The sequence below is a fragment of the Ursus maritimus genome, unplaced genomic scaffold (genome assembly GCF_017311325.1).
Source record: "Ursus maritimus isolate PB19 unplaced genomic scaffold, ASM1731132v1 scaffold_36, whole genome shotgun sequence".
NCBI classification, from domain to species: domain Eukaryota; kingdom Metazoa; phylum Chordata; class Mammalia; order Carnivora; family Ursidae; genus Ursus; species Ursus maritimus.
In genome coordinates, this window is record NW_024426230.1 from 14,965,196 (window position 1) to 14,991,798 (window position 26,603).

General features: G+C 37.2%; 1 protein-coding gene across 6 annotated transcripts in view; it reads left to right on the forward strand.

Annotated features, from left to right (window-relative positions):
• MIA2 (MIA SH3 domain ER export factor 2) overlaps nt 1-26,603 on the forward strand; it is an 80,192-nt gene that overhangs the window by 2,663 nt on the left and 50,926 nt on the right. For 2 of the 6 annotated variants that reach the window (XM_008693831.2, XM_040620856.1), the window contains exons 1-4: nt 17,787-17,932; nt 22,149-22,280; nt 25,519-25,540; nt 25,639-25,727. In XM_008693831.2, the coding sequence (XP_008692053.1) occupies nt 17,906-17,932; nt 22,149-22,280; nt 25,519-25,540; nt 25,639-25,727 (270 nt within the window). In that variant the 5' untranslated portion in view covers nt 17,787-17,905. Of the gene's footprint in view, nt 1-2,466; nt 2,554-5,324; nt 6,553-13,873; nt 14,078-14,172; nt 14,274-17,786; nt 17,933-18,865; nt 19,240-19,698; nt 20,034-22,148; nt 22,281-25,518; nt 25,541-25,638; nt 25,728-26,603 lie in introns of those variants that run through there. The other 4 variants (XM_040620855.1, XM_008693822.2, XM_008693835.2 and 1 more) reach the window with 4 other exon arrangements.

Genomic DNA, 26,603 nt, shown 5'->3' on the forward strand with positions numbered 1-26,603 from the left:
AAACTGAATGTAGAATAAATGACAAGCTTGTACAGAATACCTGCATTTCACTTCTAAAGGAACTTTAATAATTTTAAAGCACTTTACATATATAATATATATGTAATATACATATATATTTAAAACCCTTAACATTTAAAAAAAATATTTATTTATTTGGGAGAGAGAGAGCAAGAGAGCATATGCATGAGTTGGGGGAGGGACAGAGGGGAAAAAACCTCAAGCAGACTCCCTGCTGAGCAGGGAGCCCCACATGGGGCTTGATCTCATGACTCTGAGATCATGATCTGAGCCGAAATCAAGAGTCCGATGCTTAACCAACTGAGCCACCCATGCTCCCCACCCTTAACATATTTAAACAAACAAAAAATAGTCATATTCAGTCTTGGTTCCAGAATTTCTATAAAAGTAGTATTTTGGGAAGGCATTCTGGTTGGGATAAAGAACTAAGAGTGCCTTGAAATTATTTTTACATAGCATGCGTAGTTTTTGAAGTTAAGTTTTATATTTACTTTGAGAATAAAATTTAGACGTGCTGGTGGAGATTATGGGACGTCTAGGCAACACCAGTGATCCCATGGTGGTGCCAATAGCTAAGTTAAGAGAGACTGGGAAGTTTTAGTTAATCAGATCAAAAGACATGTCTTTCTGAGCAAATAAAGGACTTGTTGTTGTTGTTGTTGTTTAAGATTTTATTTATTTGAGAGAGAGAGCAGAAGCGGTTGGGGCGGGGGGTAGTGCAGAGGGAGAGGGAGAAACAGACTGTGGAGCAGGGAGCCCAACGTGGGGCTTGATTCTAGGACCCCGAGAACATGACCTGAGCCGAAAGCAGACACTTACCTGACTGAGCCACCCAGGCGCCCCAAGGATGGAGTTCTTATTGAAGAAATCCTCAGAGAAATGAGTAGCCTAGAGAATCAAGGTATATGAATTTTTCATGAAAAACAACAACAACAACAACAATTGGGAGAGCCTTTTATTTGGCCCAAAGTCCTATACTGAAATTCCTAGAAGCCTGAGTAATATCTCTAAATGTGTAACAGGAAAATTAATGATTAATGTTTTCAGTTGGAAACACATTTGTATCTTTGATGGTATCATTATGCTTTATAATGAAAAGATGCTATAAGAAATTTTACTCCCAAGCTGAACAAGCATGACCAACCTGATGCATACATCATTTCCATATTGAACATGCAACAGATTTTTCTGTTGTGTAGCCTCTGTGACCACTATTTGAAGGAGCAGGTTCTGTTTGGATCTATCCTGCTTTTTAGCATCAGGGGCTGTATGACTGAACCCCTGACTGTCAATGGCCAGAATTATTTGGCTCCTGCAGTTCCCAAGATTCCTTATTGCTTATGGTCTCTTAAACGTGCCAGTGTATGTCTTTGAACACATTAGAGGCAACCAATGAAGCTGTAAGAAAAATGACATGGTAGGTATCGTAAGAGGAAAAGAAAGCATTCTTTCTTGTTTCCTATGTGAGAAAGTGACAGTTCCACACAAAAGCAGCATGTAATGTGTGGAGCCAGGGTGAAGTTTCAAGCATACTGAGCTCCATGCATTAGGTGTTTAGTCCAGGCAGGCAGCTGTCTAAGAAACCGAACTGCAGAGTTCACCCACAGACTATCAGTTTCCAAATAGCTACAGCAACTACAGAGCTGGAAGAATCACAGTTGAGGTGTAATGGTGCTGGATTAAAGGACCAAAACATGGTCTTTAAACTTTGCTAGGGACAGGAAATGGGCTGAGAGTGGTGAAACCTTCACTCTTGGGGGACATCTTCTGTGGACTTAAGCTGGATTAAGAAGATCCCTATTACCAAGGTAGCCCCAGAAAAACTTGAATGGAACCAAATCCTCTCAGGAGGACTCATAGATCTTTGCTGTTCTGATGAATCCATCTTGGCCCTTTAGAGTTTAAACCTCTTACTTGATTTTGACATCCTGAAAATGTTGAATATGTCACAGCTCCATCTAGCTTGGCTACTTCCATCATTCTTTTGCCTTTTGATATCCCAGGTTTACAGTATAAATCTGGGTTCCATCTGGGTAAGGAAGGTCAATGACAAACATAAAAAGGAAGAAAATCGGCGTGTGGAATGGTTTTCCCTCAGAAGTTTGAAAAAGTGGCCTTTTACAACTTGGCTCTTTGTTCCTTCAAATTAATACTATTTTTTTGAATAATAGGGGTGTCTGGCCAGCTTAGTTGATAGAGTGTGTGACTCTTGATCTTGGGGGTTCTAAGTTTGAGCCCCATATTGGGTGTAGAGATTACTTAAAAATAAAATCTCAAAAGAAAAAAGGAATATGATTTCACTGTCTTTTAGATGGCAAATGAAATCCAATTAATTTTTGTGATTTGAGATAGATGAAAGCCAAGGACATGGGGCAAAATTAGGCTCAATAGTAATTATAACTTTGATCACTCTTCCTTGCTAATTTTTATTCTTCATTTTGGTAGAAAGGAAAGGACTTTGGATATTTTCCCAGAGAGGCAGTCCAGATTGAAGAGGTGTTCATATCTGAGGAAGTTCAGATATCAACTAAAGTGAGTATTTCAGTTGTTAATTGAATTTAAACTTTCTTGACGAAAACAGTTTTCTGCAGTGTAAGTGTCCATTGGTTAAGTATCCTGTATAGTGAATATGTAAAATAGTTGGTCTGAGAACTCACTCAAGGAATAGTTTGAGCATGTGAGTAAAATTAGGTAGGACAAAGTCGATGACAGGCATAATGCTTTCCGAAAAATTTACAGGCAGGTTAAGAGCATCATGGATTCTGGACTGAGTTCAAAGCCTGACTGTGGCCTTGTGTGCCTTAATTTTCTAATCTGTAAAATGAGGATGATGATTATAATACAGTGCTACTTCATGATTTATTGGGGAAAGATGAACATAAGTATATAGAATAACACGTGTGCTATAAAAGTATTAGATATTATTACTAATGTTATTATCCTACTGAGACAAAATTTATTTCCCATCACTCTCTCTAGGTCTCATATCTGTACAATTTCTTTTTCTGTTGAATTTTAAATGAGCTTGATATTGCTGGGTTTGATAATGTTGGGGTTGATAATGAGAAAAGGAATCAGAAGGTGACTTTTCAATATGTAAGTTTGATTAGCCCATTTCATTCAGATTCCAGGTTAAGGCAACTTACGTTAAATAAGGTCAATGTGAAGTAAGTTAGCCTAGTCAAGCAAACTGTCTATTATCTGGCTCCTTCCCAGCATAAATTCTGGGATTAACAGTCAATTTAATGTATAATTACTGGTCCTGTCAGTTTTATCTCCAAAATATATATGGAATATATTGTCTTCTCGTCATTTTCACTTTCCCCATAGGTCTAATCCAAGGCTTCATTATCTCTTGATTAGAATACTGCAATATTGGCCTCCTTGCCTCTACTTTTGTCCTCTTCCAATACATTCTCCAAACAGCGATGGATCTCATAAGAACAAAACCAAAACCAAAACAAAACCAAAAAAACCCCAAAAAACAAAACAAACCAAAAAACAAAACAAAACAAAAAAACTTCAGATGTCATTCCTTTGGTTTAAAGCCTGTTAATGGCTTTCCATTGAACCTAGAATCAAGACCTGACTCCCTACCGTGGCTCTACATGATCTGCTCCTGTCCTCCACCTCCCTCCCAATGACCCTGACACTGCCCTCCCCTCACTTACTATGCTCCTGGCCACACTCGCCTGTTGACTGTTCTTAGAACTTGCCAAATACTTTCCTAGCCCAGAGACCCAAACAGGCTTCTCCTTCAGGTTCAAATGCTTTCCCCAGGTTTTTCACGTAGCTAGTTCCTTCTTATCCTTTACATGGCCATGTAAACATCAGTGCCTCAGAGAGGCCTTCCATGATGATTCTCGTGGAATTACTGCATCTTAATCACAGATTCCTGTTTATTTCCTCCATAGCACTTATCACAATTCATAATTACTTTTTTTTCCTTTTGTTTACTGTAGAGTTTAAGCACCTAGAACTGTGTATAGCATATAGTAAGCATACAGAAGCCCTACATTCTTAGGTCAAGTTCTCTGGGAAATAGACTCTGAGGTGGACCTTTGCATGCAAGAGCTTTACCAGGGAGTACTCTTAGGAGTAACACCTGTGAGGGATCAAAAGAAAAAGCAGGATTGGGCAGAGAAGTTGAACTGTGATGCAGTTGCAACAAAAGTCTCAGTTGATTCCATAAGGAACTCTGAACCTGAGATGGCCTTTCAGAGTTGCCTTGAATAGAGGCAAGGTGTGGGGCCTTTTTACCCTTACCATTACTGGCTCATCTGGGGTGGTGTAATTTGGGCTAGGTTAAGCTAGTGTTTACTCTAGACAGTTACTATTCTAAGCACTTTATTCATTTAATCCTCACAACACAACACCCCATAAGGTAGGTACTGTCATTATCCTCATTTTACAGATGAGGAGACTGAGGCATAGAAAGGTCATATAATTCACCCAAGTTCAAAGAGCTAGTAAATGGCAGGGTCAGGATTTAAACCTAGATGGTTGGCTCCGGAGTCTGTTCTCAATCACATATTATACTGCAGTGCCTAAAACATTGTAAAATTTCAATTTTGAAGTTTACTTTTAAAGAATTCTGAACTTTATTCTCATTTCATAATGATCATATCCAAAGAGCAGCACATATCACTGTTTCATACCTTCAGATTAAAAAAATAATAACTTTGGGGCACCTGGCTGGCTCAGTCGGTAGAGCGTGCAACTCTTGATCTCCAGGTCATGAGTTCAAGCCCCACATTGGGTGTGGAGCCTCCTTAAAATAAAATTAAAAAAAAATATTAACGTCACCGTTTTTCTTCTTGACGATCTATTCTGTGAGCTGAACAAGAGGATTCCCCACCGCAGTTGTCTATGTACAATATCTCAGTAAAAGAAGTCTAAATGAAGTGCAACTTTTAACAAGGCTTTCATGCTTTAGAGTCTCTGGGCTGTCTGAGCTGTCACTATGTGCTGTGAAATTCCCCTCTCTCAAACCACCACACAGCTGCATGTGTTTGGTTAGTGCACTCTTAAAAGAAGCAAGACTTTGTGGACCTGTATGCCTTTTTATCAAGAGTTTATTTTCAGAATATACTCAAAGCCTAGATTTTTCATTTAGATTTTTATCACTGACCCTGAGTCAGTTGTGATATAAATGTTTGAGATTAGGAGAGCTGATTTTAGTGTTTGTTGTGCTACCGAGCTAGCTGTATGGCCTTGGGAAAATCATAGTCATCTATTTTAAGTGATTTAGGGAGAAACAAGGAATTTTAGTATATTTATGTCAGTCAATTTTTCTCTTACAGGAATCTGATTTTCTTTGTCTTCTTGGAGTAAGTTACACTTTTGAAAATGAAGACAGTGAATTAAACAGTGATGATGGCAAAAATATATATCCATATGAAGAAGATAAAGACCAAAAATCTAGTGTATATGAAAGTGATTTTCAGACAGAATCTGGATTTTATCCAACTTCTGAAAGTACTTTGTTTGAAGATCAGTTTCCTGCATCAGAGGCTCCTGAAGATATCAGAAGTACTAGTGAATCAAAAGACTGGGAAGGAGTGGAAGCTGGAAGTATGCAAGAGGATTCTGTTTCAAAAGTGGATCACATCCTGCCATCCTCGCCTGAAGTGAAAGCTTGGTTTGGATTTGGAAGGGAACTAGCTGAAGGGAAGACTTTTGAATCAGTTATTGAACCTCTACAAGAAAGCTCATTTCAAAGTAGAAAAATAGCAGGAGAAGATGAGAAGGACCTAGAGGAATTAAATAATGATGAACCCCAAACAGAAGAACCTGCACTGGAATTCAATCCAGTGCCAAAGAAACAGTCCGAACTAGGTTCTGAATCAGAGACCGTTATCAGTCCTGAAGCCACTGGTTGGTTTGGGGGTAGTTTTAAAAGTTATTTAGGTTTTGGAGGTGAGGATACAGGACTTGAATTATTGTCCAAAGAAAGCAATCCACCACTACAAGATGTTCCTAATTCCCTATCATCTGAGGAAGAACCCACAGTTCCATGCACAGAAATATTAACAGAAAAAGAAGACACAATCGTCAATGATACCTCAATTCTCAAGCCAAGTTGGTTTGATTTTGGTTTTGGTATGCTAGACTTTGTATATACCAATGAAGATAAAATTATATCAGATGATGGAAAAAGTGAAGAAGGAGGTGGGGGAGATAAACATGAACATCTTCCAACAAGTGAATTTGACCCTGATAAGGAACAAGAAACAAAAACAATAAAAATTATGGAAACTGAAGATCAAGTAGGCAAGGAAAGAGTCCTAGAGAAAACAGATGATTCTGATACCATACCATATTTAAAAAAGTTGTTATATAATTTTGACAACCCTTGGAAATTCCAGGACATTCCCAAGGAAACGGAATTGCCATTTTCCAAACAGATACAGGATGAAAATGATGAAAATAATGTAATTGAAAATGATGAAACAGAAGAATTTTCAGCTGAAAATTATCACACAGATAATATGAAAGTTATGATGCTGAAAAGCAGATCCAGTCAGTCAGGTTGGTATAAAATATCTATAATTTTATGTAAGTATGTATGTATGTATGTATTTATTTAAAATTGTATTTATTTATTTATTTGACAGAGAGAGAGCACAAGCAGGGGGAGCAGCAGAGGGAGAGGGAGAAGATCTCTGCTGAGCAGGGATGTGGAACTCGATCCCAGGACCCTGGGATCATGACCTGAGCTGAAGGCAGATGCTTAACTGACTGAGCCACCCAGGCACCCCTAATATAATTTAATTTTTTAAACATAGTTTATTCTTATAAGTACAAATCGGATGAAAAAGTCCAGAAATCCATGTTTCTCAAAATACTCAATAATCAACAATCTTATCAACTACCCTTTTATTAATTTCCAGTTTACTCTGGGTCTTAGATCTCTTAATAGTATAAAATAAAATGCCAAGGAAGAAAGAATGACTGGAGATACATAGATGTTCCAAGAAGATCTTAAGGTAGTTTACAATAAGTTTTTATTTTTATTTACGTAGTATATGTAAACAGGTTTAAACATACAAATATTACTAAGCCTTTTTTTTTTCTTTTTAAACAAAAGCAATTTCTGTTCCCTCTGTCCATCTCTACTCTCACATGTGTTCCAGGGACAGTAATTTATTTCTTTTCTTTCTTTCCCTTTCTTCCTTTTCTTTCTTTCTTTCTTTCTTTCTTTCTTTCTTTCTTTCTTTCTTTCTTTCTTTCTTCCTTCCTTCCTTCCTTCCTTCCTTCCTTCCTTCCTTCCTTTCTTTCTTTCTTTCTGAAACAAATTTCTTTTAGTATTTATCTCTTTTTTCTAAAGAAAACCTTTATATTGTTTGGCTTTGGTTAATCTATATTAGATGATGTCCATCGACTTTCTATTTTGGTAAATGAGGATTTCTTTCTGCTCATTTACATTAAGTTTTTAGCTCATTAACACCTTCCCAATATAACTATATTTGAATGGTTTTCTTTCAATTCTGGGAGCTCAAAGGTAGGCAATGGAAGAGGGCAGAGTATCAGACGATACTTCTAGATGTAGCTGTCTAGGTATCTAGCCATTTCTATGATTAAAAATGCGTGGATTGTGTTTTAAGTAAAGAATTATATAACATGACTTCCCCACACTTCCATTCTGATGTCTCTCTGATGGACAGATTAGGAACTCTGCAAATACTGGCCAATAATACAGAAACGATTGAACCCTAGAATGACACATAGCCTTTCACAACAAGAGGTCAAAAGTGTTGCAAACTCAAAAGGAAACAGATTTATTTCTATCAGAAATGGTTGATTTTCTTGAATTTCCAGAAGAACTATATGTCATTTCTTAATATTCTCCAAAATGTGCGCTCTTTACTTAATTAATATCCTTAACCAGAACGTAGACTTAGATTCTTACCCTTTTCTAAATGAGAAAGGCGTAGGTGCGATGCTTTTTAATGACTAAAATATTAAAGCCCTAGACTGCTAAAGGCTAAAGAGGAAATTATTTTGTTCGACACTTGTTAGATCCTAAAGGAATATTTGTGAAAAAGCAGATAAGAGTAATTGGGAAGAATAAGTGAGACTAAGATAAAGCAAAACAATATCAGGTCCAGAAATAGGGAAGATACAAAATATAGATATGTGAAAATATTTTAGAGTATATGTATAGAAACTCAAGGACAACCTGAATATCACTTCGGTGGAACTAAATATCACTTTATTATTTCATATAGTGATGCTAAGGGAATTTCTAAATATGAAAACTTGGAGAACAATCAAATGAGAATAGGGCATTTATGCAATTATAACTAGTTTTGAGGGACTTTCATGAAAATAGTCAGAAATTCCTTCAAGTTTCTAAAAAAGATATGTCATTCTATATAAACAAAATATCTTATTCCAAAATATTATATTAATTAAATGGAAAATAACCTGGTATCATGCAAAATTTGTTTTTAAAAAGAAATACTAAAAGGAATTCAGATAAAGCCATAGTCCCTATTTTTTGGCCATTGGAGAAATAGCTACAACAGCCAAAATTTTCAGATAATTTCAACAACTCTTTTAGGAAATAGCAAATGAAAATTTGCCTTAATCAGAAAGAGTGTATAAAAAAATGAATTATTGACCTTAAATCAAGATTTATGAAAGTCTGAGACCTGAGATAACCAGATTTACAGAAAAACTAATATACTGATATAGGTATTTACAAAACAGATAAATTAGGGAACATTTATTTATATCACAATATTAATAGCTATTTTACAAAAGGACTCCAGTTGAACTTATTTAAAATAATGAGTTCCCTTAGTATAGTTAAATATGAAAAGTTCTTCATTATTTTATTTGACTTAAAATTCTGTTTTTAACAATTGTATGAAAGGCATATCTATAGCTAATGTAAATCTAAAACCTTAGGTTTAAGTCATGTGAAAATAATACCCTGACATTAATTAAATTAATTAATTAAATATAGAAATACTGTAGGAAGTATTCATTTCTCTTAACACATATATTTACTTTAAATGCAGTTAAAACAATATTTTATTTATTAAAGATTTTATTTATTTGAGAGAGAGACCGGGAGAGCATGAGTTGGGGGGGAGGGGCTAAGGGAGAGGGAGAAGCAAGCCCCGCTGAGCAGGAAACCCAACATGGGGTTCCATCCCAGGACCCTGAGATCATGTCCAGAGCCAAAGGCAGACATTTAACCGACTGAGCCACCCAGGCGCCCCTTTAAAAAATTGTTTTAGATGAAGACCTGAGCTGAAACCAAGAAACTTAACCAACCGAGCCACCCACACACCTCTGATTGATTATTTTTAACTTTAATGTCCACGGGTGGCATTATTAAATTACTGATATGTGTTTGCTTACTTGGGACTTTCATCTTTTGAACAATGCCAAATAAATGGCAGCATGAAAGTGTTATGTTAAATTCATAATTGAAAGTGCAATATTAGACACTGTATAATTCACTTAGTAATAATCCTCAATACTGCTTTTCAGAACTACACTCATACTTTCCTATCCTTGTTTTAAAAAGTAACTGAGAAGTAAATCCCACAGTTTACCTGAATACTATACTTCAGGCTAGGACTGGTTAGAACTTTTTTCCCCTTTTTTAGTTTTTAAAAGATTTTATTTATTTGACAGAGAGAGAAAAAAAGAAGGAGGGGGCATGGCAAGCAGAGGGAGAGGGAGAAATAGCCTCCTGCTGAGTAAGGAACCAGATGCAGGCTTGATCCTAGGAATCTGGGATCATGACTTGGGCTGAAGGCAGCTGATTAACCCACCGAGCCACCCGAGCTCCATGACCTTTTTTTCCCTTTAACTCTGATTAGTTAATTCAATCAAATGTGTTTGAAAATTGAATTGTCTTAAAATAAATGGCTATTTGATATGGTATGCACATGAGTATATGATGCAACAATAAAAATGTGGGAAATTCTGACATGGTTCAAATTAAAATTTTTTTCAATTAATTTTGGGAAGGATAATCCTTTTTATTTTTATTTTTTATTTTATTATTTTTTAGGATTTTATTTATTTATTTGAGAGAGAGAGCACAAGTTGGGGAGAGGGGCAAAGAGAAATGGAGGAGCAAATTCCCCACTGAGCAGGGAGCCCAACTCACGGCTCAATCCCAGGATCCCCAGATCACGACCTGAGCCGAAGTCAGATGCTTAACCAACTGAGCCATCCAGGGGCCCCAGATAATCCTTTTTTATTTTTATTTTTTTAAGATTTTATTTATTTATTCGACAGAGATAGAGACAGCCAGCGAGAGAGGGAACACAAGCAGGGGGAGTGGGAGAGGAAGAAGCAGGCTCACAGTGGAGGAGCCTGATGTGGGGCTTGATCCCATAACGCCAGGATCACGCCGAGCCGAAGGCAGACGCTTAACCGCTGTGCCACCCAGGTGCCCCCCAGATAATCCTTTTTAAATGAAGGTTCTCAAAAGATGTGCATATACATTTTCATTCTAAATTTGAACTCAGGTATATTATCATTTAAAGGTATAAATCATTTAAATATTTAATATGTTGCATAAAGTCAGAAAAATCAGGAATATCTTATTTAAATCTCTATCAGCCTTGTTACACTGAAATTCAAAATGAAACTTACATTTTCCCTAGTGATCATATTATCAGTTGGATAATATAAAATTTTTCTCTGCCAGTACAGATTTATGACTTCTGTAAAAAAAAGCGGTGATAAGATTTATAATTTCTTCAGTTCCTTCTCAGAAATTTATGGCACTCATTGAAGCAATATGTGAATTTCCTGAGATCACCAAATTAAGGAAACGTGTACTTTTGCCTTTGCCAGACACATTCATAGCATAGTTATGAAATCCAAACTACAATTTACTATTGATTTTAATTTGATTTCTCAGCACAACTTTATGCTGTTATTGGGTCTGAAAGAGAAAATAAGCATATACGTGTGTATACTCATGGAAGCATGTATTTTACTAACAGTCAAATGAGAATATCTTGAAGTTTTTTACTTTTATATTCTGCTTAAAATATCTGCATTTTCCCTCTACTGAGCCAACATAAACAAACAAAATGTTATTTTAATGCCGTCAATCTTTGCTTAATTGCTAAAATAACGTAAATAATGATGTCAAGAATATAGTTTGAACTTACATTATCTATATTTGTTTTACACAACACACTCTAATAAATTAGTAAATAATTTACTTTAAAATATAAGACATCCTATAATTACTAGCCAATAAGGATTGCTCTCATTCAAAATTTTCACTTAATATAAAGGATGTATCTGATTTTAGGATTTAAAAAGCTTCTATTTATTCACTGTTTCTTCTAATATACCTACGGGATAATATGATATGCTATATAATAATATACTGGAGATGGGATGAAGGAGGAAACAAAGATTGACTTTGAAATTAACAAAGTTGCAAGAGAGTGGAAAAAGTACAATACCTAACATTTGATTGGTATGTTGTCATTTTCAAATTTGTTTCAAATATCCTAAGCTTATGGATATCTTTCTGTGCAAACGGCTAATCAGTTTCTTTGGTAGTGGGTGGTTCTTCCATTTTTGGAGCAATCTCATTTAAAGTTTGAGAGAGGGGGTGCCTGGGTGGCTCAGGTGGTTAAGGGTCTGGCTTCTGCTTGGGTCATGATCTCAGGGTTCTGGGATTGAGCCCTGTGTCAGGTTTTGCACTCAGGGAGGAGTCTGCTTCTCCCCCTTTCTCTGCCCCTCGCCCCTCTCATGCTTGCGTGCTCTCTCTCTCTCTAAAATAAATAGATAAAATCTTAAAAAAAAACTGAATGATAATGGCTTTTATATTTAATAGCACATACTGGCAAATATGTGTTGTAGATATGCACAATCCAGTGGACTAGATTGCAGAACTTGGAAATAAATTGCTGTAAGTTTTAATATTGCCTTTCTTTGTGTAACTGGCTCAGTTTGTTCTATTTATTAAATAGAATAGGTGGTTATGTAGGATATGATTACGCTGGTTACAATAACTGCTGTGGATATGGTGATTCCAGCAACCAGCAGAGTCGTTACGGAAAGTATCCAGACGAAGTGGTCATCGAAATAGTTACTGACTGTACTAAATTCTTCCATTTGCAATTTATCCCCAACAGGTGGTGAAACCCTATTTTCCAATCTGAAGATTCATTTGAAGGTGGCTGTGGCCACCTACTCATAGTAGTTTAAATAATTTTTTGTGTCAAGTCCCCAAATGGAAGTATCATGTAGAGTCCCTCTGAAGTTTGATTCTGAGTTCTCATTAAAAGAAATTTGCTTTCGTTGTTTTATTTCTTAATTGCTATGCTTCTGAATCAATTTGGGTTTTATGTCCCTTCAGTATTGTAGAGCAAGTCTTGTGTTAAAAGCCCTGCGTGACAGTGTCATGATGTAGTAGTGTCTTACTGGTTTTTTTAATTAATCCTTTTGAATTAAAAAACGGTAGGCTGTAGATCTTGTAAATGATATTGGTCACTTTGACTCTTTCTGGTTCTCTAACAGATAAAGTAAGAATAATCTATCTTACCAATTTTCTTTTTTTTTTTTTAAAGATTTTATTTATTTATTCGACAGAGATAGAGACAGCCAGCGAGAGAGGGAACACAAGCAGGGGGAGTGGGAGAGGAAGAAGCAGGCTCATAGCGGAGGAGCCTGATGTGGGGCTCGATCCCACAACGGCAGGATCACGCCCTGAGCCGAAGGCAGACGCTTAACCGCTGTGCCACCCAGGCGCCCCTATCTTACCAATTTTCTTGAATGGCAGGGATATATATTTTTGTAATGGTATTTAAATATTACACTTTCTTGGGTAATAAATGTATCTAAGAGGAATGAAATCCTATAGAGAGCTATTTAATGTCTTACTCTTAGTCATAAGCTTAGGTAGCACAACAGAGTTGTTAACAGTTATGTTAGTTTTTTTTAAAATAGTTTTTAGGACAAAAAGGCAATGTAGAGAATAGAATTGTATACAGTTTTAAAAATTCTTCCTTGGTAAAAGAATAAAGAAAAGGCATTGTGATAGGCTGAATAATGACCATTCAAAGATGTTCATGTCTTAATTCCCAGACCCTGTGACTATGTTACTTGACATGGCACAAAGGACCTTCAGACGTGCTTAAATTAAGCATCCTGAGATGGAGAGAATATCTTAGTGGGCCCAATATAATCACAACGTTTGTTAAAGGTGGAAGGAAGGAGAGTCAGAGTAAGGGAGAGGTTAGAAGATGCTGCAGTGCTATCTTTGAAAATGAAAGAAGGGGCCATGAGCTAAGGGATGCAGGTGGCCTCCAGAAGGCAGAAAAGACAAGGACATAGATTCTCCTCTAGAGCCTACAGAAGGAACACAGCCTTGCCAACACCTTGGTTTTGGGACTTTTGATCTCCAGAAATCTAAGAGAATATATTTGTATTGTTTAAGTCACTAAGCATGGTAATTTATTACATTAGGAGGCCGCAATTTATGTTTTAGTGAATTCATTCCATAAAGAAATGTCACAATGACCACAAAAATTCAAAGAATGTCCTGCCTAGAAAACAAAAGGGAAGCCCGCAACAAAGCAGGTATTAAAAGAACTCCAGGGGTGCCTGGGTGGTTCAGTTGGTTGAGTGTCCAAATCTTGGTTTTGACTCAGGTAATGATCTCATGGATTGTGGGATTGAGCCCTGCATGGTGCCCCATGTGAAGCCCCATGTGGGGCTCCCCACTTAGCGGGGAGTCTGCTTGAAGATTCCCTCCCTCTGTCCCTCTCCCAATGCACACACGTGCTCTTTCTCTCTCTCTTTAAAATAAATAAGTCTTAAAAAACCCAAACATTTCTAATTTTATTTGCAGATATGGCTTCTAAAATAGAGTCACCTGGGAGGATTCATAAAGAAGTACATTTCAAAACTCTGTCTTCTAAAAATAATGATGAAAAATCAGAAACATCACTAGGTACTGAAGGATCTACTCAGGCGGAAATAGACAGATCTGTGGAAAATATCCTGCCAAATAGTCAAATGGTTTCAACTGGTTACTTTTTGTCTTCTCAAGAAGGTAAGAAAAAGTTTTTTAATGCAGCAATTAAGGAAGAAATTAGATTCAAACGTTATATCACATTAAGTGTTAACTTTCTATTTATAAATTCACAGAAGATGCTTCTGAGTATCAAATTCTGAAATATTTATTTCAAATTGACATTTGTGATTTCATGAATTCTGCATTTTCATCAATTGTAATTCTTACAGAAAGGGTAAGTTGACCTTTTAAATCTTTTGCAGTAATTTTACCTATTTTTCTAAATATAGGAGCAGTTGAAAATGATGTTTGAGGGAATCCTCCCTATGCAAATGTTACATAATGTTTCTCTTTCCATAAAATCTTACCTGTAAGATTTCTCTTACATGAACGTTTTGTTGCACGGATATTGTTAAGGATTTTTTTTTTAACCTTTCCTTAAGTTTTGTTAATCTTCAACGTTTTTTTTCTAATTTCTTCCCTTTTTTTTTTTCAAATCAGGGAAAATTATGCTAAGTGAACTAACTTGGAAATAATATGAGCTAAAATGAATCTTAAATCTTAATAGTATTGGAGCGATAGCTGTAATCTCAAAATGGTGTGAGAATCCTACAAAAGCAACTAGTATCTCAAAATTTAACCAAGCCATAGCTAAAATTCCACTTTTTATTGTAAATCCTATTAAATCCTATCTCATTTATTGTAAATGAGATATTGCCAAGGACTTAGCTATAGTACTTTACATAGAAGGCCTTTTACAAATGTTACTTCCTTTTCTCATCTACTGCTAACATATAAATAATTGAAGAAGCACTTTTATCTTCTTACTTACATTTTAAGATGAAATTTACCAGTGGCAGCTTTAAGGAGCTTACTGTAGTTGGAGGACATAGGTAAAAAAAGCAGTAATTATAATACAGTGCTGTAATAGCCATAGGATGCTGTGATAGACTGATCAGCCTACTGATGCCCTAGTAGACTGACTGGAAGTGGTAGGTAGAGATGGTGGGGAAGAAGGCCCTGGGAAAGTGTCTCAGAGGAGATCATACTTGAGCTTACCTTGAAGGAAGAGGAGTTAGCCAGACAAAGAAAGGTTCTGCATTCTAGGTGGAGGAGAGAGCATTTTTTAAAGGTAAAGAAGTTGGAGAGATCAAGGTATTTTTGGCGAACTATAAGCAATTCAGTTTGATTGAATATAGGATGATAATGAAGATTACACAGGGATTGAATCAAGAATAGCTTCAGATGTTATAATAGGAAGGTGAACTCTATCTTGTAGATGATGGGGCACTATTGAAGAATTTTAAGCAGGGAGTGAAATGAAAAAGTTTCATTTATAAAGTCTACCTGTCAACATTATCAAATAAGGATTGAACAAGTAAAGACTAAAGGCAGGCTTGGTCAAGAAGTTATTATATTAGTTTAGGAAATAAATGGTGAAGGTCTAAATCAGGGTATATAAACTCAAATGAAATGAATGAAGCCTAGGTAAAGATGAGAACTCTAACCAACGGAGTGTGTATGCTTTCTCCAAAGGATGTAGCTACTATTTACCTTTAACCTGGTTTTGCCAGATCTTTTGATATTCCAAGAAAAGTTGGAAATCTGGATATTTTGTGTGAAATCTCTTGATTTTGAATGCTGGCAAATATTCAGATTAAGAAGAAATACCATACAGGTCGGACAAAATGTTCTGTGGATCAAGTTTGGCCCACTAGCCACCCTTTTAAACCTTTGGTCTAATAGCTGATGGTGGTTGTTAAAATGATTGGAAGGACAAACTAGATAGATCTTTTGTAGATAGAATTCATTGGATTTAATGATGGATTGAATGTAGCATGGAGAGGAAAATAGAAAAGTGAGGATAACTTACCAGGTTTCTAGCTTGGGTGACCAGGTAGATGGTGGTGATTGTGGTTAAGAGTCTGTGAAAACTGGGCTTAATGACATGTATCATTTTGCTTTCAGAGGCTTCCTCTTCACTTTATTTCTTTGCTAAGGTTCTAGAGAGTTGATATTACCTGGCAAATAAGCCCAGAGAAGTGATTAATTTACCCTGTATGATTTGGTCTTAAAGACACTGATTAAAACCTTTACTTAGAAATCTGCTCCATCATAGGAGAAAAGAAAAACCAATAATAATGATGATTATAAAAAGTCATAATAGAACTTTCAACTCCCCATGGAATTAGTTCTACACTGGCATGTCCTACTGACACATCCCTCCCCTTTCAATCCTTCCCCCACAAATTATACTAGTGAAGTTACTAAATAAAAAAAAAAATTAGTATGCCACATTCACCTCTCATATAAAGTGCTTATTTAATAAAGGCTATGACGTATGTTTATTTTTGTGGACTCAGTAAATACAGTCAAACAGATTTTACTTTAACCCTTTTGGTTGAAATTTTTTAGACATGGGAATATTGAATTTAAATTTATGGTAATTATCTTGTGACCTTGGAAAGTTACTTATTTTGGAGGACAGTCTCAGGTTTAAAATAATCAGAAGCTGAGAGTAGATGACAGGCTGCTGGTTAAAACTGACTTGTGCATTGTTTAAAAAATTAAGAACCGATTACCAATATTTGAAAGGTGAGTTCATACAAAAATCTGAATTTCTGGGTTCTCTTGAAAAAGTAGAAGATTGTAATATATAGTCTCCCATTTTCATATGGCAACGAGAAGCTTAAGGAATAGTACTTGCATTTAATAGCCATGAATTCTTCATTTCCTGCATTTGTTTCACCTGTATGGCTCTAGAGGGCTTTAAGTTCATAATGTTTGGACTAAATGTTCTGAAGAATTCCTGCCAGACCTAGAATTCTAACAATCTTAGTGCAGCTACTAAGCTCCCATAATATACCTTTGAACAGCTGCAGTAAATGGAAAATTTGAGCAATTTTCCAATTAAATTTAGGTGAAAAGTTTTCCTTTTCTTCTGCCTGAATGTTTCAGGTAATTGTTTCTATTTGCTAGTGATTTCAGTTAGAATTTGTACACAACATACCTTTTTTGAATAGTTTAAGTAATAGCAATACTACTTATTATCTACTCAGTAACTGAGGAAGCACTTTGAGTTCTATCATTTATCTATTCTTAATTAGAATGCTTCCTTTATATGTGGAATTAACAAAGCAAAGTACCCAGCTCTTGTTCAACAGGTAACTCCTGATTCAATATGTTCTGAGAAAAACTCTTACATCACTAGTACAGAGAATGAAAGTGTGGCTCAGTATGTGATAGCCATGACTTGCCTGTTTAATTAAATGGGTGTAACTGGTACCTACAGCTTTGCAACAGGGCCCTTCATAAGGGAAATCAATTTCTAGGTTGTGGACAAGGTTTACTGGTTAGCATGTTTCCAGCGTTCTTGGATGCTTCCTACTAGTTGTCACTAACACTAACAGCGTTTGTTCTCCATTTCCCTTAAATCAGGTCTACATAGGACAGTAAAATCCAATATCTACTTGAGAACAATCTTTGAATATCTTTTACATGGTAAAAATCAGGTATTCTATATGAATAGACTATAGAATAAAACATTAAATTTAATATTTATCAGTTATCAAGTTCAGGATATCTTTTTCAATTGTAGATTTTTATGAGGGTAGTAATGTGTATGATATTTTAGAAAAAAAACATATTTAATCAGGAGTGACGGCCATGAAATTGGATTCTGTGTTGGTAGTCACAACTCCACCTACAGCACCCCTTTACCACACAAGTGTCAAAACAGGATCACAGTCTGTGTGGAAACAGGAGTGTAGCAGATGTATGAGAATCTGCAATCTTTCTCAAGGATATGAGGTGCTTAGTAGAACTTTATTTACACGTTAAGATATTTTAACATGAACTTCTTAAAAAATGGAATCGGAAGATATAGAGGATGAGGTAAGTTACTATATGACTATTAAGTGTACATTAAAGAAATTAGGTTTGAATTTGGCACTGAGTTGAAGTTTTACTGTGTTTTTGTTATGGGGGAATCTTTTAGATTTTTAAAAATTTTCATTTATAATTTTGTCCCTAATCTATGTTTTTAATATTTGGAATGGTAATTACTGAAAAATTGGAAAAGGGCACAGACTGCCTTAGGGTTGGCAGAAGGATTAAAAAAATGTTTTAGGTTATAAATAAGTCCTGAAAGCTGAACATTACGATTCTAGAGTTTTCTGAAAATGTTCAGACAGTGAAGATTTTTTTATCAATACAATGCTCTAATTGATATACATTGTTCTAGGACTCTCTGACATTTTAAATATAAAATTTTGGTTATGCTTCTTTTTTGACTTGAATTAAGCTATTCACATAATGTAATTCCAATACACACTGTCCAACATATATAAGGTTGTGTAATACCTTAAAAATGGAGAATTATTAAGCAATTTCTGCTACGTTTTGATACTGATAGTTCCTGGAAACTCCGCAGGCTGATGTGGCAAAAGAGAGCACTTTGAGTTCCAAACAACTAGGCCCCATTTTGGTCCTAAAAATCAACCATTGTTAACCTGGGCCATTTTTTGATTCTTTTTGGCACAATTGTTCTGTTGCTGCCAGCTTACATTAGGGAACTTTCCTAAGGATTTAAGATTTTGTTCAACTATTGAGTTCTCTTGGGTGATTTGTTTAGGAAGAAGTATCTGCTTCTTTTTGTGTTGCTTCACTGAGGACTTGTAGCAGGCCCAGTTGGTTGAGGATTATTATTGCTGGCAAGGAAGACTCACGGCTTATCCTTTACACCTATGTCAGCCAAAACTCTCCCACGAACAAATCCAGCACTCCATACTTTATTCAAGAGACCTAAAAATAGGGTCCTAAATTTAGACCGCAAGGTGCTACTTTTAGCTCCCCTTCTCAGAGGAGAACACCGGTCGCTGAGCCAAGGTCCGTGGGGTTTGCTTTAGCGTTTGGGTAACTAGGAGCTCGTGGGATTTAAGACAGTTCTGCCTAGGAAGTGCCCAGGTAGAAGTGAGTAAACCCCTGCAATCCTCCTCAGGGCCGAGGAGACCCGATCGAAGTTGTCTTGCGTGGGAGAGGTTAAACTTTGCCCAAACCACAGCTGACCCCCGACGCCTTCCTGTCCAAAGTCCAAAGTCCGGACGCGGTTGGCAGGACGCACTGGCACGGGCCCTGCAGACCATTTTCTGACCGGAATGAAGTCGGCGGCCGTTTTCCTTGGGCCGGCAGCGTCCCCCGGGGTACGCTGGGCTTTAGTGGGGTGCAGATAGGCTCTTGACTGGCTGCCAGAAAAAAGCGCTGGGGGCTGGTGCGTGACCTGGCGTCCACCGTTGGGTTGAGGGGCCGTGCAGCGCTCACCCGGTGGGGCTCCACGCCTAGGGGCCTCCAAGACAAGCCTCGCCGCTACCGCGGCCACCCGATGTAAGGAGGTCCTGAGCCACTGCCCTAGTCTTCTGGGCTGTGCGACCCCACACCACAGCGCAGAGCCTGAGGCCCAATTCCACCGTCTCTGCCTCGAGCCCCTTGACTTCCAAGGGTGGTTGGCTTCGCCAAGTAGAGCGCCGGCCCCTTTAAGAACGCGAGGCAAGGACACGTCGCGCGAAGAAGGAGGGGAAACTTACCGCGTCCCCGTGTCCCCGCCTCCCCGCCGCGGCCTGGCCGAAACCAAATCGAGGGGTGGGCGGTGGGGAGAGGGCGGGTCGCGGGCTCGTGCGGGACGGGCTTGGACCTTCGGATCTTCAGGACGTAGAGCATAACTGGGGGCGAGGCTCTCTGGGTGGGCAGCATTGGACACTTGAGGCCTGTCGGTGCCGTTCCCTCTAGCAACCCCCCGCAGCCGGCTGCGCAGTGGTCTGCTCCTGTTGCCGGGTGCAGGTTTGGGTTCCGGACCGAACGCGGTGTGTTTCTACCGCTTGTTGTGGCTACGAGAGGCCCTGGCTTCGGCCACTACAGTTGAGGCAGCCTTGGCGCCATGGAGGGGCCCAGGACTGCCCCTGAGTCGTACTTGGGGCTGGTTCTGGAAAAGCTACGCAGGGTGAGTTCAGGCGCGACCAGGGTTACTTGGCCCAGGGGTCGCAGGAGCCTCCTGGGGAAGGAAGCAGCAGACTTTGGCTTAGAGGTCTGAGCGGCCGTGGTTAGAGGTCCTGAAGCCAGTCCTCACCTGCTGTCGGGCTCTGGCCTGTATCCCAGGCAGTAGCCAGGTTCATAGCCGGCTTGGGTGGTTTGGGTGTGTGTGTGTGTGTGTGTGTGTGCGCGCTGGAAGGGGACCTGGAGATCCGGAAGGCGAAGAGAGCTTTTGCCTAGCGGGATTTTGCAAAGGTGTGTTAAATGTTTTTGGATTCCTAAAACGAATTAGCTTTTCCATCATGTTACTCGTTTTTTGAACAGGGGTCAATGACACGTGGTTCTCCCGACTGTGAGAAACTTGAGGACTGATCCTCGGAAATGAATTCCTTTTAGATGAAACTTCTCGTTGTCTTGAAAGGACATCTAAGCCAGGACGGGGAGTTGGGATTGTAATTCTGCGTTTTCTTGTAATAACGCTCTTTTGAGATACTTTACCATAAGGGAGATTGTTCTTCGCTTCTTTCTGTGTGTTAATGTAAAAGGTCGTGCTAATGTAAAATCTGGAGATACTGAACTCCCAGTGCTCAAAATGTCTTTAGTTTTTTTAAGGTCAGTTTATAACAGGTTGCATAGATTTTTCCCCTCTTAAGTGTTTGTAGGTGTCTTTGCATGTTTAGGGGTATTTATATCCCCGTGCTTTACACTGTTTACATTAAAAATCTGAAGTCTTTTAAAATATTGGGTCAGTTATGAGGATTGGTTTCTTGTTACCTAAATTAAAAAGTATTGTCATGGTATTCAGTCATTCAACCAAGTGCACGTAATGATTGTGTGTGTGTGTGTATGACAATTCTGTGGAGAATCTAAATGGACTGAGTTTGGGCCACTGGTATCATGCTGTCTGTTATGGGAGAGAAGGCAAAAAAAAAAAAAATAGTACAAAGTAGAAACTGATGAACTGCTTACCGAAGCATACACAAAAAGTGGTACGGAAATTGAGGGGTGGGAGAGATTATATTTTCTTGAGTGTTTAGGAAAGCCTTTCCAAGGTAACCGAATAGCTTAAGCAGAGGGGACGTGTAACAGCACTGTGTGTGCACAGAATTTGGCCTGTTTTACTAGAATACAGAGTGGACTTGGAATGATGAGCAATAATGCTCCTTGGAGACCTAAGTAGATGCCAGATGTAGGTGCTGGAGAGCATTCGAAGAATTTCACTGGTTGGACTTTCGGTTTAAATAGCTTCCTGATGGTAGCATGTAAGTTAGATGTAAGGAAAACAAAACTAGAAATGATGTAGGGAGGAGATGACAGAGTAGTCAAGTAGGGATAAAGAAGAGGGTACTGAATGGGGAAAATATTTAGTAGCTAAGAGCTAAAATGGGTAGGATTTTGCTGATTGGATGTGAAGGATGAGAGAGAGAGAACGAGAGAGAGAGAGAGAGAGAGAGAGAGAGAGAGAGAAGGAACCCAGGATGACTGCCAGGCTTCTGTCTATGGCAACTTATTCAGAGATAGGGTTTATAGGAAGAGAAGCATATTGTGGAACAAGAGATGATTTTAGATTGAGGGGTGAAACCTGCTTTCAATAGCTTTCAACAATTCCTTTTCTTCACTAACAACAGCAATAATCAAAACTTAGTTTTTATAGGACTGTGAATGGAGAAACGCATGGAGAGGGGTAGCCAGATTTTGCAGAACTGTTTCTAGTCTTGTAAATGTATCTTTACCTGAATGATTTCTTTGCTAAAAACCACTATGCTTTCCACATGGGCCTGGAGGCTAGGATGGCACAACCCTGTTCTGCTTTAAATTTTCTTTTTAGTTTAAAAGATTATTTTTTATTAAACCATAATTCACATAAGGGAAGTCTCTGTGGCCTCTTAAAAGGGTACTAATCCCATGCAGGCTCTACTTTCATGATCACCTCCCCAAAGCCCCACTTCCAAATACCATCACACTGGGGATTAGGTTGCAACATAAGAATTTTGGGGGAACACAAACATTCCACGGAAAGCAGTTTGTAATCAACACTTTTTATCAAAAGTGCATTTTTGAGAAGTTAATTTTCTTTGTCTTGAAGGTTGTGGAAGCATTGCCTGAAAATATGACACCTGGTCCTAATCCCTATGGTTTCCCGTGGGAATTGGTGATATGTGCAGGTGTTATTGGAGTTTTTGCTGTTCTCTTGTTTTTGTGGAGAAGTTTTCAATCGGTAAGTAACCCATACTAAGAGAATATTCATGTGTCTTAAGGTTGAACAGTTAATATGAGAAACATATCTTTTATTTTAAGGAAACAAGTTAGCTTATTGTTAAGTTCGTTTCTCATGTTAACGTGTGGCTACTAGAAACTGGGTTCAGAGGAATTTTTTTAAGTGTTAAAGTTTTGAAGACTTTCTTTGTAGAAGTATTATACACTAATATTAAAACCGTACATTTATATCTTATTTATTTATTTATTTATTTTGATCTGTGTTTATTTGTTTGTTTAAAAAAAGATTTTATTTATTAGAGAGAGAATGAGTGGGGGCGGGAGGGCGGCGGGAGAGGGAGAAGCAGGCTCCCTGCTCTATCCCAGGACCCTGAGATCATGACCTGAGCTGAAGGCCAACTCTTAACCAACTGAGCCACCCAGTCGTCCTTATACTACAGTTTATACCTTGGGGTTAGAATTACACTGATTCCCTACCTCATGCCAGACAAAAAAATTGTATTCAAGATGGATAAGCATATACACAGCAGCACTATTTATAATAGAAAAAAACCTGGAAATAACCAAAATGTCCCAAACCAGTGTACAAGTATGAAACATCTTTTCATCTTCCTTAAGATGTTTTCTGATGAACAGAAATTCTTTGAAAATATTGCTTTCAACAATTCAGTTCTTGATCCATCCTGAATACAATTTTTTTGTCTGGCATGAGGTAGGGATTCAGTGTAATTTTAACCTCAAGGTATAATCATTTTCCTACCCATCTGCCATGCCACATATTAGAGTGCCACATGCATGTAGATTTTTTCTTTATTCTATTCCATTGTTTATTGTTGAAAGCAGATATATGTATATCATTCTGTATCCATCAATTAGGTCAAGCTTGCTAATGACTAATTTGTATTCATGTGTTATGTTCTTGCTCTTTTTAAAAAAAAATTTCTTTCATCTATGAAAAGGAGGAGAATTTGTCTGAATTTCACTGTCATGATAGATTTATCAGTTCCTTTTTGTAGTTCTGTCAATTCTTGCTTTACATATTTTGAGCATATTTTATTAGGTATATGCATGTTTGGAATTGTTATATCTCTTCTTGGTGGATAGAACTTTTTATCAATATCTGGTGACCCTCTTTAACGTCTGTGATACTTCTGTCTTACGGTTTCTTTTATCTCTTGTTGTTATAGCCATACAACTTTCTTTTGGGTGATGTTTGATGGGTCTTTTAACATCTGCTTTTAGCCTTTCTATGGCCTTCTACTTAGTGTGTATCCTATGTAAATTTCTTTTATATCTAATCTGAAAAATCTGTTTTTTCCCTATTGAGTTTAGTCTATATATATATTATAATTACTGATGCATTTGGACCAATTTCTTTCAGCTTAGTTTATTTATCCCACTTTTTATGTTTCTTTTACATTCTTTTTTGCATTGGTAAGTAAATCTTCCTGCAATGAAGACAAGAACCTTAACATACTCTCACATCCCTTGGTTTCTTTGACTTTCCATCCCAGACATCGTTCTCCTTTTCTTTCTTTCTTTTATTTTTTCTTTTTAAAGATTTTATTTATTGGGGCACCTGGGTGGCTCAGTTGGTTAAGCGTCTGCCTTTGGCTCAGGTCATGATCCTAAGGTCCTGGGATCGAGCCCCAGGGCGGGCTCTCTGCTCAGCGAGGAGCCTGGTTCTCCCTCTCCTTCTGCCTGCCATTTCCCCTGCTTATGTGTTCTCCATCAGATAAATAAAATCTTAAAAAAAAAAAGATTTATTTATTTGAGAGAGAGAGCAAGAGTGTGCATGTATGAGCAGGGGGAGGGGCAAAGGAAGAGTGGCAAGCAGACTTGACACTGAGTAAGGAGCCCAACCATGGGGCTCCATCCCATGACCCTGAGATCATGACCTGAGTTAAATTCAGGAGTTGGATGTTTAATCAGCTGAGTCACCCAGGCGCCCCTTTTTCCTTCTCTTTTCTTTGTTTTTAACTTTCTCCTCTACCCTATCCCCATCCCTTACGACCACAAAAAAATATTACCAAGATATTTGGTTACTCTTAATTGACATACTCTTGCAGGGTCTCCTGGATTTACTTATTCCAATATTTGAATACTTCTTTAGGAATTGTTTTTAGTGTAGATCTTTGTGTGGCAAACCTTCTGAGACTTTATTTTGAATGCTTGAGGATATTTGAATTATGCTCCCACATTGGAATCGTAATTTGTTTGATATAAATGTTCTAGGTCCAAAGTTCTGTCCTTTTAATACTTTAAATCCTTACTTCCTTGTCTTTTTACATCTAATCTTACTTATTGAAAAGTCTAGTGTCAATGTGACTCTTACTCATTTATAAGTGATCTATTCTCTGTGGAAGCTTTTGGAATCTTTTAATTTGATATTCTTATTTCAGTATAGTGTGTCTAGGCTCGAATATTTTTTTCTTATTTCTTTTTTAGAATTCTCTGGCATCTTTTATTATGAGATCTTTCATCTTTTTTTAATCCTAGGAGACATCTTCCGCATTTTACATTTTGTTTTTCTTTTTGGGACTCTGTTTTTAGATGCTGCCCCTCTACTTCTGCCTTCCATATCTCTTAACTTCTGTTTTTCAAAATTTTTTTATAGTTTCTTATTATCTTTTGAGATAGTTCCTCAATGTGATGATTCAGTTCTCTAATTTAGTCCTCATCAGTGCAGATTCTACTGTACTTTGACTTTAAAACTTAAAAAAAATTTTCCCTGTACATCTTCTGTAGATGATTTAAGTCCTCTAAGCCTGCTCGCCTTTATGAATGGAATTTTTCCTTCATTTTTTGAGAGAGAAAGAGATTAAAGAAGAAAAAGATTTTGTAGTCATTTCAATCTATGGCCCTATGGTAACATATTCTCAAAACTGTGTTACTTTAGATGTTTTCACTGGGGGAGATGATAATAAGGGCTTCCTGAAATAGTTTGTTTTAGGGTCAAATATATTTTAAGAACAGTGGGATAAATAAGATGAAACAGGTGTCTTTACAGTAGTTGTTTCAGAGCTTTTAATATGCTAATACATAATGTGACTTCAGTGGAGAGACTTTAATCTGTAGCATTTTTTTCTATTGGAAAAAGAACACTTTCAGTTAATTAAGTATATTCATGCTAAGGCAATAAGAAACCAGTTATTTTTCAGTTGGTAGAAGTTAAATAAATTAGATTTACTTGAATATATATTTGTTTTAATGTGATTTTTGTTAAAAATTTGTTTCAGGTTAGAAGCCGGCTTTATGTGGGTAAGCTCTTTTTTCTATTCTAGATCTCATCTTTATTGTTTATAACTTTGAAACTTAAAACAATTTACATATGATGATGATATGAACTTTCTTTTCAGGACGAGAGAACAAGCTTTCTGTAGAACTTTCTACACTAATTGATGAAAAATGTAAACTACTTGAAAAATTTAGCCTTGTTCAAAAAGAGGTAAGATATTTTTGAAAATGTTAACATTCGTGTCAGAGGACTTAATACTTTTCAAAGCAGATACTTCAATGTAAGTTTAAGATTATTAATGCTTTATAAAGTGTGAGTGTTCAGTTGCTCTTCCTATTACCAGTCTTATTAATTTTAACCATTATGGTAGGTGTATAGTAGTGTCTCATTGTGGTTTCAATCTGTATTTCCCTGGTAATGAGGTTAAGCACTTTTTCATACGTTTATCGGTCATTGTGGATATCCTTTTTGTGAAGTCGCCTGCTCGAGGTTTTGTTTTTGTTTGTTTTTTTTTCATATTTGAAAAGGTGTGATTTCTCTTATTTTCCTTTTTGATATGTAGAATATTTTCTATATTTGAACACGAACCCTTTGTCAGATATATGTACTGCAAATATTTTCCTCCACTGTGTGGTTTGCCTTTTTATTTCAAATGGTAAACAGATGTTCTTAATTTTAACATAGTCTGATTAGTCCATCTTGTCTTTATGATGATTGCTTTTTGTTTCTTATTTAAGACTTTTTGACTACTCAAGGATACAAAGATATTCTTTTGTGCTACTTTTAGAAACTTTGTTTTACTTTTCTCATTTAGTCTTTGTATAAGTTTGCTAGGACTGCCATAGTAAAATACCACAGAGCAGCTGGCTTACCCAATAGAAATTAATTTTTTCACAGTTCTGGAGGCTAGAAGTCTAAGATCAAAGTGTTGGCAGGTTTGGTTTCTTATGAGGCTCCTCTCCTTAGCCTGCATGTAATTGCCTTCTTGTCCTTACCTCGCATGTCTTACCTTTGTGCAGGTGTTCATTTCTGGTATCTCTGTGTGTCTATATTTCCTCTTCTTTTTAAAAAAAAATTATTTATTTG